General features: G+C 44.8%; 1 protein-coding gene across 1 annotated transcript; it reads left to right on the top strand.

Moving 5' to 3' along the window:
• The first annotated feature begins 4727 nt into the window (after positions 1-4727).
• On the top strand, positions 4728-12725 carry fhdc2 (FH2 domain containing 2). The gene is made up of 12 exons (XM_037262267.1): positions 4728-4928; positions 5793-6274; positions 6769-6830; positions 8331-8433; positions 8605-8690; positions 8925-9025; positions 9237-9307; positions 9395-9502; positions 9674-9744; positions 9931-10048; positions 10124-10288; positions 10362-12725. The coding sequence occupies exons 2-12, from the start codon at positions 5837-5839 to the stop codon at positions 12210-12212; spliced, it is 3174 nt and encodes a 1057-aa protein (XP_037118162.1). The 5' UTR covers positions 4728-4928; positions 5793-5836; the 3' UTR covers positions 12213-12725.
• The last annotated feature ends 203 nt before the right edge of the window (positions 12726-12928 follow it).

Raw genomic sequence — 12928 nt, forward strand, 5'->3', positions numbered from 1 at the left:
ATTTTCCAAGACCAAATGCTTCATTTTTGTTTTAGATCTAAAATTGATTTTTTTTTTCTATACTTAATACAGATTTGTTTTTTGTATTAATTCAATATATGTTGTTTAACCTTCTTTGAGATATGTTTTCAAAACCCCAAATGTGACTTCCAGGACACATAACCAATAAAGTGCTTGTTGAAAGGTTAAAAACAAAAAGGTCCCCTCTCCTCTGCGAGCAAAGCCGACCTCGGGCATGCAGCCAGTATTCCCACTGTCTCTTTCTGTGGATGACATCACTGGTTGGCATCAAGAAGCGTGGGGGAATAATTAGGTTTTAGATGGTTGAAGTAACTATGACTGTGTGCTATGCATCACGGAATATGCACCGATTTACTCAACATGAAGCACGTACATTTCGATCATCGTGGAGGTCAATAAATAGGGCTCAGAGGCATGTATTAGGGGAAATGAACTTAAATCAGGTTTCATTTCAGGTCAACAAACCTTTTTTTTAAACTACAAACATGTAATGGGACTGTGGGCTGCTTTTACAAACGGGTGAGAAAGGAGGCGAACCTGTTTTAAGAACTCACAATAGACTTCATACATGACCACCCCAGCAAAGCCTTGCAGTTCACTATACGCTTTGCACTACATACACAGCCTACTCGGGAAAAGCCTTTATTTGCACGATGCGCTTTGTCAATCTCTATTTAGTCGCTTCTTTACAACCCACCCGGGTCCTTTGAATATTAACTGTGTGATCACTCTTGCCACACATGCAGCCTCTCTGGACCCCCAATCAACTCAGCCCGGCTCCCCTGCCGCTTTCTTCTAGGCTTTGTGCCCAACCACGGCTCAGTATACACATTCACTGTGATGGAAATGTAGTAGAAGCGATGCTTCACTGACGTCGTTGAAACATTTCGATTCACACATCAAACAAATTGCTAAAAGTGAGGAAAAAGTGGCTGATTTGCCGCTGGGTGTCTTTGCCACATTGTAAGCTGCTAGTGAAGTGCAACTGTTTTCCTCTTTGGTGTAATGAGCGTAGCAGGAAGGTGGGAGAGTCTGAGCTGGTGTTTTTGCAGACCAATAATCTCCTTTATTGAGTCTCAGGAAATCCTAATTGGAGTCGGAAGTGGCCCTTGTGGCCAGATGTGCAAAGACAAACACTCAAAAGCAACCCCCAAGGACAATTGACCGCAAGCACTTCTGTGTCCTTGTCACCCGCTGAGTTTAATTTCAACTCGCAAACGACACACAATAACTAAGAACAACTGACCAAAAGTACCCCGGCATCTTTGGGGAATCCCATTTTGAAGCAAAACAAAAAGGAAGACAAGAGCCACTCCCTCACATCCAATGCGAAAATGCTATGCTACACTTGGGTAATATTGCAAAGCATCAAATAGTCACTCGGGACAGGTGATAAAAGCACTAAAGAAACCTTATCCTGGTTTCTCAATTGACCTTAGAATCACAAATAGGCAAATTAATTGTGACACACATAATATAAACTGCCTCCTCAGTTTGTCATCACAGCTAAATAATGAGAAAAGATTGCACTTCCTTATAGTTACAAAATAACACTTAGCCAAACTTTTTGTATTTATTTTCGGCAGCATGGATGTACTGCGGCACGGTACTGACTTGGTATCTACTACAATCTATTACAGTTAATGAATATTAAGCAAATAACTCAAACCAAAATTTTAAAATGTTAGTGTTGATGAAATAAAATCGATTATGAAAAGTCTTAAACTATTACAAGCTCGATGCGGTGTGCTGCGTTGCACATTCCAAGAAGTTTCCATTTCATCTGCGGTATCTCTCACATCTTGAAAATCGGTTATAATTACAAATGGGTAGGTTATGTACCCCCTTTAGTAAATTATCAAGTGATTAACAGCAGAATAGGGATGACATCAGCACAATAAGATTTGATGATGAGTAAGTGCCAAGAGCTTCTCGAAATCATCGTTGCTTTTCCGGCCTTCACACTGGGGCTGAGACAAAGTACCTCACATTAAACACCAAGGGTTGAGACAAATATGTAGCAGCGAAGCTTTTTATGATGTCTCAAATCCTGACTCATGGTCTCTAATCTCGCCGTCTCCATGATGTTTATATCATCGTCTGTGAACCCCCGCACAGCAGCAAACAGTGTGAGAAGTCGCCTTGAGGTTTTCATGTATAGTTAGCAGCATGGGGGTTGACTCATGTAAATTCTGGAGATTTATAGACATTTATTGTGTGGGAGTGTAGAATTAAAGGAAAAGAAAACTGACCCGCTTCAATGTCTACGTATCTCTTACTTGCCTTTTTTTCAGGCTTGTGGTCAGACCAAGTCCAGAGATCGTTGTCAGACCATAACTGCACGTGAGTGCACATCTAAGGAATCTGGATTTGATTAAGAAGAACCCCCCACCACCACCAGACTCACCGTCCCAGTCCCAGATCAGACCCAGGTGGTTGCGTGTTTTCTCATACAAGCTGTTTAAAAATATACCACAGCCTACAAACATAGTTACACTGACCTATTTACGCTACCACAAAACCTAGAAGGCATGATAATCACATATTGCGATATCAATACTTTCAGTTTTACAGTCTCGTTTACACCGCATGTAAATGGGGCACCGGGGTTGATGATCAATGGATTTCTTCACATCCTGGTTGTTTCCAGCATTGTATTTGTGTGACATCACAATAGAAAAGTGAATTTTGTATTATGATAATGTGTGTGTGCAGCCACTGGCGGAGCTAGGATTTTTTTTCCTACTGGGGGTCATGGGGGGCAAAGCTATATCAGGAGGTCCACACAAATATATTTTTTCCTTTTACAAACACCAGAAATTCTTCAGAAAAAGCTGATAAACATTCTTTATGTGCGCCATATGAAGGACAGGGGGGAAAAAAATCCCTGACAATACTCCAAAGTCAATTATCTGACCTGGCACCTGGGGTGGTTGAAGGATATTCCAGGGGGGCAGTGCCCCTAGGCCCCCCTCAAGCTCCGCCAGTGTATACAGTACAGTCATGGACAAGGGCAATAGTTTCTCTTTTGTGCAGCACTTCAGGAGTTTCGAGAGATGAGTCTCCACAATACTCCCAAAGTTTAATGACTTGGAATTGGTCAAAAAACGTGAGACTCCCATCGAAATCTTACACGTGAACACCTTCATGCACATCCATTCGCTAAATAATGGAAGCACGTGCAGTGGAGCAGACTGTTACGCAAAGAGGGCCTGTAAACACGTTGCAGATTGTTTCGTCTTCCTGCAGTTTGGACCGTCCTGGTGAGACAAGCGATGGATGCCAAGTCAGTCCCTCAATATCTGCTGATCTCTGCCACCATGTCAATTAAATGAGTGCTGGCATGGAAAGTAAAAATTCTCAGGCTTGTTTCGGCCCTGCATGAACTATAAAGCAGCTCTCTCTCAACAGCGGCATTTCCTTGTATGCTGAGAACTGCACTGTACGCTGGGATGTGAGCGAGTGAATAGAAAATGAAGTTTCCTGAGAGAGGTTTGTTCTGGCATGGGTACGCTACAACCATGCCCTGGCGCACAGCAACAACAATGGGCAGTTCTGCGGGGTCATAACCTCCTAATTACCGCGGACCATGAGGCGATGACAGCGACTTGTCAGTGCGTGCCTGCGAACGAGGCTACCTATGCTGTCGCACCTCCGACGAAAGGTCATTGTGGGAACAGGTCTGACAGCACCTGAGCCATTTCAGCACCGCAGTACTACTTCGAGCCTCTTGGCTTTCACCCATGATATCTTTTTTTTCCCCTACTGACGGATGGATGGAAATCACTTGTCTCGTCTGAGAGCCATCCGTTGCTGCTCTCAGGTTCTCAATAGGATACGTTTCGTAGCTTGATCAAGGCCTTCGGCACTGGGTGGAGATCACAGTCCTGCTTCAGAGACAGCAGAGGCTTAAGTGTCAACATAATATACATTATACAGTATTGGCGGTTTGTCTGTTAACCCTGCGATTACATTCCAAAATTTTAGGTAGAGTGAACATAAAACTTGAAATAGACACATAGATTTGGTGACGATTAATGAATCAAGCCTTTTCACTGCCATTGACATGTATCATTAAATTTTTTATAGCGCTTATCCTCGATTACGGGTACAAATCCCAGCTGACATTCATAACTGGTGTGATATTTTCTGTTCTTATTAGCAGTGATATTTTTGAAATATGGTTTTTTTAGGGGAAAAAGGATGTTGATGCTACATGTCTTCTGCACAGTTAAAAAGTTCTGGATCATTATAGGTGAAATGATGTGAATGTAAATGTGAATGCTTGCTTGCCTATATGTGCCCTGCCACTGACTGGTGACAAGTCCAGGATGTACTCCACCTCTTGCCTCAGTCAGTTGGGATGGGCTCCACTTATGACCACAGGATAAGCAGCAGAACAGGATGGATGGCTGGTAACAACTCAAATATTATTTGGTCCTTAATGCTCAACGGATTTCCCCTGCACATTGGGAGTGATCTCAAACCTGCCACAATTTCAGAATAAATACTGCTCTAGGATAGCTCTGTTTTTTTAGACGGGGGTGGAAGTAAAATTGATGGACTTTCACTTTGATTTTGACCAAGTCCTCAAATCACTGCCAAACTCAAAAACAAAACAGTAGATGTGGACCGAAGTTGAGTGAAGCTGACTCCCACCTTGACAACCCCTAAATCCGCCTCCCATGGGAAAGAATGGGAGGACACAATCAAGGCATCAGCTTCAGAGCGTGAGCGCGCCTGCGCGTGCACGACAACTTTTCGGTTCTCCTACTTATCGAGTTGACTACTGCGGGTGGAACTGTTGTCAGATCACCGGGACGAACAAGAAACAAAAGCGGGAGTAAAATGTTTAATTAAAGTATTTATTCACCTCTTGGAGTCGTTTGCTTGCTCGATCATATCAGGTAAGTGAACGCTTGACTGGGCTCGCAGTAACGCATCCTCATATCGGAATATTTTTATCACTGCATTTCATCCTAGAATAAACTTGGGGGGGGGAAGTTGAAATAGCAGAAATTTACAATGCGCTTTCAAATTACTCACAAATGTGTCATTACACCATTTGGAGTATGCGTGCGTTATTAATTGTGTTCATGTATAAATTAAATTACAGAGCGAGAATCTTCGCACAATGAGCTGAGGCGGTGGAAGACTTAAAAAGTTTCCCATAAGATCTCATTTTCTTTCAAATTAAAACATCACGCAGTATTTATGTTCAAACTCCGCGTTGTGATTAAGACGGCGTCTTTGAACCAGCTTGCTGAAACTTCTGAGTCATACCTTAATTGCATTACTAATCCTGCTTAAACCTGCCGGTACAAGTGTGTGCAGCCAGTTTTGCGCCGTTAACCTCTCATAACGAGGCGGAAAAAAAGAAAAAGTCAAGTCTACACCCTGTGCTTTTTTTTGTGTGGTTAGAATTACATCACTCTCCATCCCTGTAGTGTCTCCATCTATTCTAATTAGAAGGGATCGGTGCACGCTGGGGGTGTGTAAGCATGATGCGTGTGAGCAGAACAGGACGGGACAAGCAGTTCAAAAAGCTTACTGTGCAGAAGTCATATCAGCGTAAACTTTCCCTGCCTTAGAAAGTCACAAATTTGCATGGAAAGTCGAAGCCGAGGTTATGATTCAAGTCCAAAGTGCTAATGGAAGGGAAGATGAGTTCGTAGTGAGGTGAGATCATTTGTGGCTTCTGATGGCTTTCCCTTTTATTTATTTATGCACGTAATATTGCCTGAGATGTCATTGTTATTGTTTTTGCGTAGGCTGGTGGACCTTCGAATTTGGAAAGCCATCTCCAACCAATTAGATGCTTATCAACCTGACTCTCACCGTGAAGGAATCTCGTGCCTTTCATGGAACACTGCCTCCTATCCCGGACGATCCAGTGAAAGTCATGGATTCATGCACGGTGGCGGTGCCTGTCCCGGCACCTCCACCGCCACCTCCCCCTCCGCCTCCTCCGCCACCTCCACCCGCCTCCTCATCGCATTTCAGCCGGACGGACAGCGCTCGTCGAAGCCGGCTGAGGAAGCTCAACTGGGAGCGTATCCCCAAAGAGAAGGTAGAGGGGAGGAAGAGCGTGTGGAGTGGTGCAGGCCCGGGAGAGGACGAGTTCCCCATAGATCTGCATTCTCTGGACGAGCTTTTTGGCCAGAAGGACAGTAAGCTCGAGGACAGGAGCAACACTCTGAGACGACGGTCTGGTCTGTTTCGCTGTAGAACTCCTCAGGACAGCCCAGAGGAGGTCAGTGCATTTACTCTTAAAAGCTGGGTCAAAAGTAACCCAAAGTCATTCAAAACTCAAATGGGGCAGAACCAATGCTGGGTTGCCCACCGCATTGGGTTGAGGACTTGACCCAGCATGTTGGGCAAAGATTTAGATCAAACAGGGGGTAACCATACTAATACCATGTTGTCAGTACAGCTGTGGTAAAAAGAAATATGACTAACATTTGAACCCTGACCCCTGTATCAAAATGTCACATTCAATTTACTTAAATTCACAACAATGTCAGAAATGGCAACCAGCTTCAGATTTTTAACGTCCCCAAATTCAATCTTCAAGCCAATCAGCTGGGTCAAAATATTCAACCCAACCTTGAGTAAAAGTAACCCAATCTGCTCAAAATCCACAGCTAACCCACCAAGTGAATCAGGAAGACAACCCAACATGTGTTCCAGCAACTAAGATTTTTATTGTATGATTGTGTTCATTTTACCACAACTTTCAATTGACAGATCTCCCTACTGGACTCTAAACGCAGTATGAACATTGGAATATTTCTTCGCCAGTTCAAAATGTAAGCCCTTTTCTTCTTACCTAGAATCAGAACTATCAAACACATGTATACTTTCTTCTGTGTCTGCAGTATGCTACTAAAACTATATCCTTTACTTAAGGTCTAGTCCAATCTAGTCACGAGAAAGTTGTGCAGGAAACAGACATGTTCAATTGCGCCCAAGGGGAACAACACTTGACAGTCATAAATCAAACAGTTGGTGTCAGAAGATTGAAGGGAGACGGGGCGGTGTGAGTGTCATGGGTGTGTTCCTGTCAATAGATATTGCAGGGGCACAGGTGCTCCTATCCTAACAGATGGACTGGATGTCCGTCCTTAAGTGTCCACGTTTAACGCTTGGGAGTCAGAGTTGACACCTGCTCAGGCCCCTCCAGAAGGTCTCCTGTTAAGATGACCCCATGCTATGAGAGACCTCATAAGACATCTATGGTCCTTATGTTTTGCTTGGGGGGGTTATAATACAGTTTTTGTACAAAAGTTGACTTTCTGTAGAGTAGACAGAGCAACATGTCAATTCGAACCTGGATTTGTCGAGACATGTTGATGATCCCAAATGAGAAAAGAGCTTCTTTATGCTAACTCATTTGTCTGATCCAAATCTTTCTTGACTTGTCATTGGAGATGAAGATCCTGTTGAAATGCGGCATCACCTAGTTTTTGTCAGTTTGTTTGGTTTTGAGTGCCTGGGAGCAAACGTCACCCAAATACACTCCAAGTGCACCTAAGGCAGTATCTAATGAGATCAACAAGAGCTATAAATAATGATTCTTGACAAAGAACAACTTTTGATATCTTATTCTCATTGGCACATGTAATAAAGTTAGATATAAAAAAATAAATCTCATTAGATAAGAAGACTACGAGCCAAGTCCTGAGGCATTTTTCGAAATCAGCAAATGTTATGCACACCAAAAGCTTCTGTACCACAAATGGAAAATAACTGGAACAGATGTGAAGTGCTCTCAACAAGTTGGTCTACATGGGAAAGTGGCAATTTCGGGTCATGTGCAAACTGCCTCGACTTTCTCCAAATCCTCACTAAAATATAGTTGTGATCTTTGTAAAGTATGTGAATTTGTGTGGTGAACTGTGTTATAAAATGTCAAGCTTACATGGCAAATATTTGAAATCAAACCAGTGCTGACTGCTGCAGTATGTGATTGGCTGTAAAATGAGGGTAAGCGGAAAACTTCGAGAGGAAAAGATGAGCTGTGCCACTTGGGTGAGACAGCCACAAGTCAAGAAGATCAATTTCTTCAGAATCTCCAGACACATTATGCACGATAGACACACACGTTTGCAGTTTGGCGTCACCCAACGGCCTCCCTCCCCCCCCCCCAAACGTTGACTGATAAGAAAATGGAAAAGCCTCATTATCTCGTGATGATGTGAAAAACAAAGAGGAGGGTGTTGGAGAATGAAACCGTTGCAAGTCTGGTAGGCCCATTGCCTGCATGATGTCATACTCATAGCGCATTTGCTGTGTTATTTTTTCCACAGGCCGGCAAAGGAGATAGTTGAGGATATCAGGCACGGAGCCGGGGATCGTTACGGAGCAGAGAAACTGACGGAGCTCAGCAAGCTGCTCCCTGACAATGAGGAGGTATTGTGACCCCCCCCCTCCACACACTACTCATCATCTGGCTCTGGTTAGGATGATCAAAAAGTTTACTGTTACACTGAATCGTATGATGTGGTCTAATGATGGTGAAAGAAATTGGGATCGACCGTTAAACAGCAATCTGGATTCTTCTCAACATCTGTTCTCTTTCAGGAATCTCGCCTGAGGAGCTTCAGCGGGGAACGTCGCTGGCTTGGAGAGCCTGATCTTTTCATGCTCCTGCTGGTGGAAGTCCCCAGGTACATTGCCTCCACCTGAGCCCTGCATTGGATTCTAAAACCTAGCATGCCCCCCTTACACCAATGTGCTTTTTTTGGTTGTTTTGAGTAGCCGGTGACTCACGTGCTTCCTCTTAAAATGACGTGTCTATTTAAGTGATGACCAGGAGTGCCTTTTTGTCTTCATCATCACTCATCCGTGCCTATTCACTCATCCGCACCCCCCCCCACACTGTTTTGCTCCCCTTCCATTAGTTTTCGCCTTCGTTTGGATGCCATGATCCTGCAGCAAGAGTTTGACCCAGCTCTGACCTCTCTGTGTGTGGCAGCCAGATGTCTGAGGGAGGCGGCCAGAGGTAAAGTAACAGCGGGGAGTTATGTACTCGAGCCTAGCGCTGTAAAGATCTTTGTCTCTGTCCCTTTTTGAACGCTCCCATATAGAATTAGTTCAGGGTGGTAAGTAGAGAACGTACAATGCAGATGATTTTGTTTTAAGAGAATATTCAAGAATATTCTAAAGACTCATTTGCTTATTAAAAGAAGTTTGCTCTTTTATGTCTCCCTTAGAACTGCTGAGTTGTCCTGAGTTACACTCCATCCTCCGTTTGGTCCTTAAAGCAGGGAACTACATGAATGCTGTGGGTGGCCCTCTTTTTTATTTCAAATTTAAACTGACATGGGTTGTGCGTTTGCGTCTTTATCTGACCTTGTGTCTGATTCCTCAGGGTGGATACTCGGGGAATGCAGCAGGATTCCGAATTTCATCACTGCTGAAACTAGCTGACACCAAAGCAAACAAACCAGGCATGAATCTGCTTCATTTTGTAGCGATGGTAAGAGTTTGTCTTTTCATATAAACAGGATCCGTCCATCCATTTTCCGAACTCCTCGTCCTAATGTATACCCACATATGTATAGGTGGTTTGCAGCGTGTATGGTTTTGGGAGCATTTCAGTATTTGCTAATTACATTTTATTTGAAACAATAATTGTTTGTCTCCACAGGAAGCTGTGAAGAAGGATCAGAGTTTACTGTCATTTCCTAGCCAACTGGGCCACGTTGGCTCCGCCTCTAGGTCAGTCTCTTCCCAACTTCCCAACTGAATGAATATGAGTATTATAAAATTTGAGTAATACGTGGGATTAAATGTTCTTCAAATCTTTCTGAAAATGGACCCTGCTGGTTAAGATAACCAGAGTGTCAATCGTGATAGTCTGGTTTAGGGTGTAAAACGCTGTTTAATGTTCTGTTGAAAATGCAGGTTATGCGAGGAGTCTGTGTTGGAGGATTTATCCAAGTTAAAAAGCCGAGCCCTGGCGCTGAAAGCAAATGTCCTGACGGAGAGAGAGATTTTGCAGCATGCGCAATCTTTCTTAGAGGTAAAACTCACTGATTGATGTCCTCACTGCAGAGCACCCAATAGTTTTCCCCAAATCGATTATTTGTGCTTGCAGGTGACAGAGGAACGTCTAAAGGAGGCAGAGGATGAGGTTGAGGGTATGAAGATGTCAAGTCGAGCATTGGTGGATTTTTTCTGTGAGGATGACAGCACATTTAAACTAGAGGAGGCCTGCAAGGTCTTTGACTTATTTTGCCAGCGCTTCCAAAAAGCTGTCAAGGTTAGATCCACAAATGTGTTATCCGATGGAAGTAGTCCCAAAGCTAACCACGCACTTCCCTCTTTTGTTATAGGAGAATGCAGAGCGCGAGTCGAAGGAGCAGAAACGTCTGGAACGTCAGAGGGAGATGGTGGAAAAGCGTCGCTCAGTGGCTGTCTGCACTGGTCTGGACCTGGGCCACAGCCTGGCAAGAGACCGCCACAGTCAGGAGAACCAAGATGAGCTGGAGAGACTTCTCGAGAAGAACCTGAGCTACACCTGGAGCCGTCGCAGCCTGAGAAGTTCTGACACGCGCAGGCACTCTCACTACCTGCACAGCGACAAGAGTTTCCCGGAGCTGGGCAGCAGCCCGACGGCCGTCAGCTGCTACTCAAACAGCTCGTCCGACCATGAGACGTCCACTGTGCTTTGTAGCTCCCCAGAAACGGATGGCTTTTGTTCTCCAGTTGGTCAAGAACGTTTTTTGGAAAGCGACAAGAATCAGTCATGCCAATACAAGGCAATCAGTCGGTGTATGGAGGTCGTTCAAGAATCTCTGGTTGGATCGTATTTGCAACATGGACCCGAGTTCACGGTTGGGCGACACGGGTCCGAGAGCATTTCTCTTCAAATGCAGGCATCGGAAACGAGTGGACGAACAAAAGAGGATGCGATGTCGTGTAAGCAGAAGGCCACCAAGAACAGTGAGTTCTCTCGGAATTCTTCTGCTGTAAACGCAGATACCCCTTCCCTCTGTGCTAAAAGCCAGAACTCCGGTCAGACACATAGTTTTGGAATGCGCCAAGCTGAGAGGAATAATTCGCTACAAAATAAATTAAACGGTTGTCGAGTTGGTGTCTCTGAACCTCAGTCTGCGCCTAAGAGTGGAATACTTCATAGTGACAACCGCGCCACATCACTGAGAAATCGGAGAACTGAGAAAGAATCACCTTTATCTGTAAAAGCTACAGGTAAAGTGGAGTTGCAGTCGTTAAACGGAGGGATCAACGCAAGTGCTGCTACGTCGAAGCCTGAGGAGTGTTTGAGGAAGCAGTTAAACACAGAAGGGTTGCTGACACCTGTCGGGGAGAATTGGATGCCTCCCAGCCTGCCGGAGTTCAGCCAGTCACACCCTGAGGAAAGTTCGGATGTGCCTGAGCGGGAGCTCGCGAGGTCGTACTCCCGTGTGGGGGAAACTCTAGAGTGCCACACTCTTGTGAAAGGCCTCCGATCCTACGACGCACTTTCACCGCCAACATCCCCCAGCCCGCGACCGGGGCCGAGCCTTTGCTCCAAGTGGAGAAAAGAGAGGGAGGTTGAGCCGCAAACTTCGGCTTCTCCGTCGTTAAAGGAAGAGAGGCGCGCCTTGAAGGTTCCTGTACGTGGTGGCATCAGGGCTAAGAGAGGACCCGGGTCACGTGCAGAAACTTCCAATGGTGCAGGTGTTCCGAGAGTACGCCCCAAAACTGAGGCTCCAAATAGGCCCCCAATAGCGTCCCCAGAGACCTCACGTTTGTCCATGCGTTCATCTCCTGCCTCACTTCATTCAGATGTCAAAAGAAGTGGCGGTGCCCGAGAGAGACCGCAGACTGCAAATGAGCCACGGACTTCTGCAAAGTCTCCCCTCACCCGTAGGACCTCGGAGAGACCGACAACAGAGAAGGTCTCAGGCAAGACCCAGTCGGCATTCGTCAGAGGAAGTCCTCTCCGCGTGTCAAAACGAGTCGCCCCGAACTCTGAGACTCAGACTACCGCCAAGGGTCTCCCGGCCCACAGTCCATCTTCTGCCACAGCTAAGACCATACGTACAGCCGTCATGTCCGTAGCCCGGAATAAAAACACTAAAACCACAAACACAGGCACCTGTCCTACCTCGAAAACCCCTTCACAAATTCCTGGTTCCAAAATGCTTCGAGCAACTACAACTCAGCCACTGTGGAAGTAAAAAGAATATATTTGATGCATTTGTCTCAGTCTATGCAGAGCTGGTTATCTCTCTACACGATCGGTTCCATGACCTTTGACTTGTGTTTGTCGCTGATCTATTTTGATATCAATTGCAACACATTAAGTGATGTGTCTCATGCACAAGTAGAAGAGTAAATCCTCTTAAGCCCTACCTCGTCTTGCCATGTGTATCCTTTGCAGGCAATAGGATACAACTCAATTACCACAATGTGCCCAATCAGACCAGTTTGTGCTCTTGTTAAAGTGTACATTTTCTATTTTGAACACTGTGAGCTCGGCCTCTGCTGGAAGAAAATACATTGTTCTCATCCCATCTTGGTACAAACTTTGTATCCTTCTATTGTGCACAAACTGAAGAGGCAGGATGGAGACTCCCCCCCCCCCCCCTATTTTGTATCAAAAGAATACGTAACTTTATTTAACAGCATTTGCTGTTCACTGTATTATGTGATATGTAAATAGGATGAATAAAGAAGGCGATATGGACAAATGTGTTTCTCATTGCTGTTGGTTGGCAGTAGCTCTCAAACCAGACATTACTGAAACCAATTCCTCCAGAAATTTAGTTAGTGGTGGTCAAGGCCTCTCTTTTGGCGATCTGAAGCAGTAACCTACATTTACCATCAAAATTCAAATATTTGTCCTGTGAATTTTTATCCATTAATTGCCAAAAATCTATTCTTTGGATGCTAC

The sequence above is a fragment of the Syngnathus acus genome, chromosome 10 (genome assembly GCF_901709675.1).
Source record: "Syngnathus acus chromosome 10, fSynAcu1.2, whole genome shotgun sequence".
Taxonomy (NCBI): domain Eukaryota; kingdom Metazoa; phylum Chordata; class Actinopteri; order Syngnathiformes; family Syngnathidae; genus Syngnathus; species Syngnathus acus.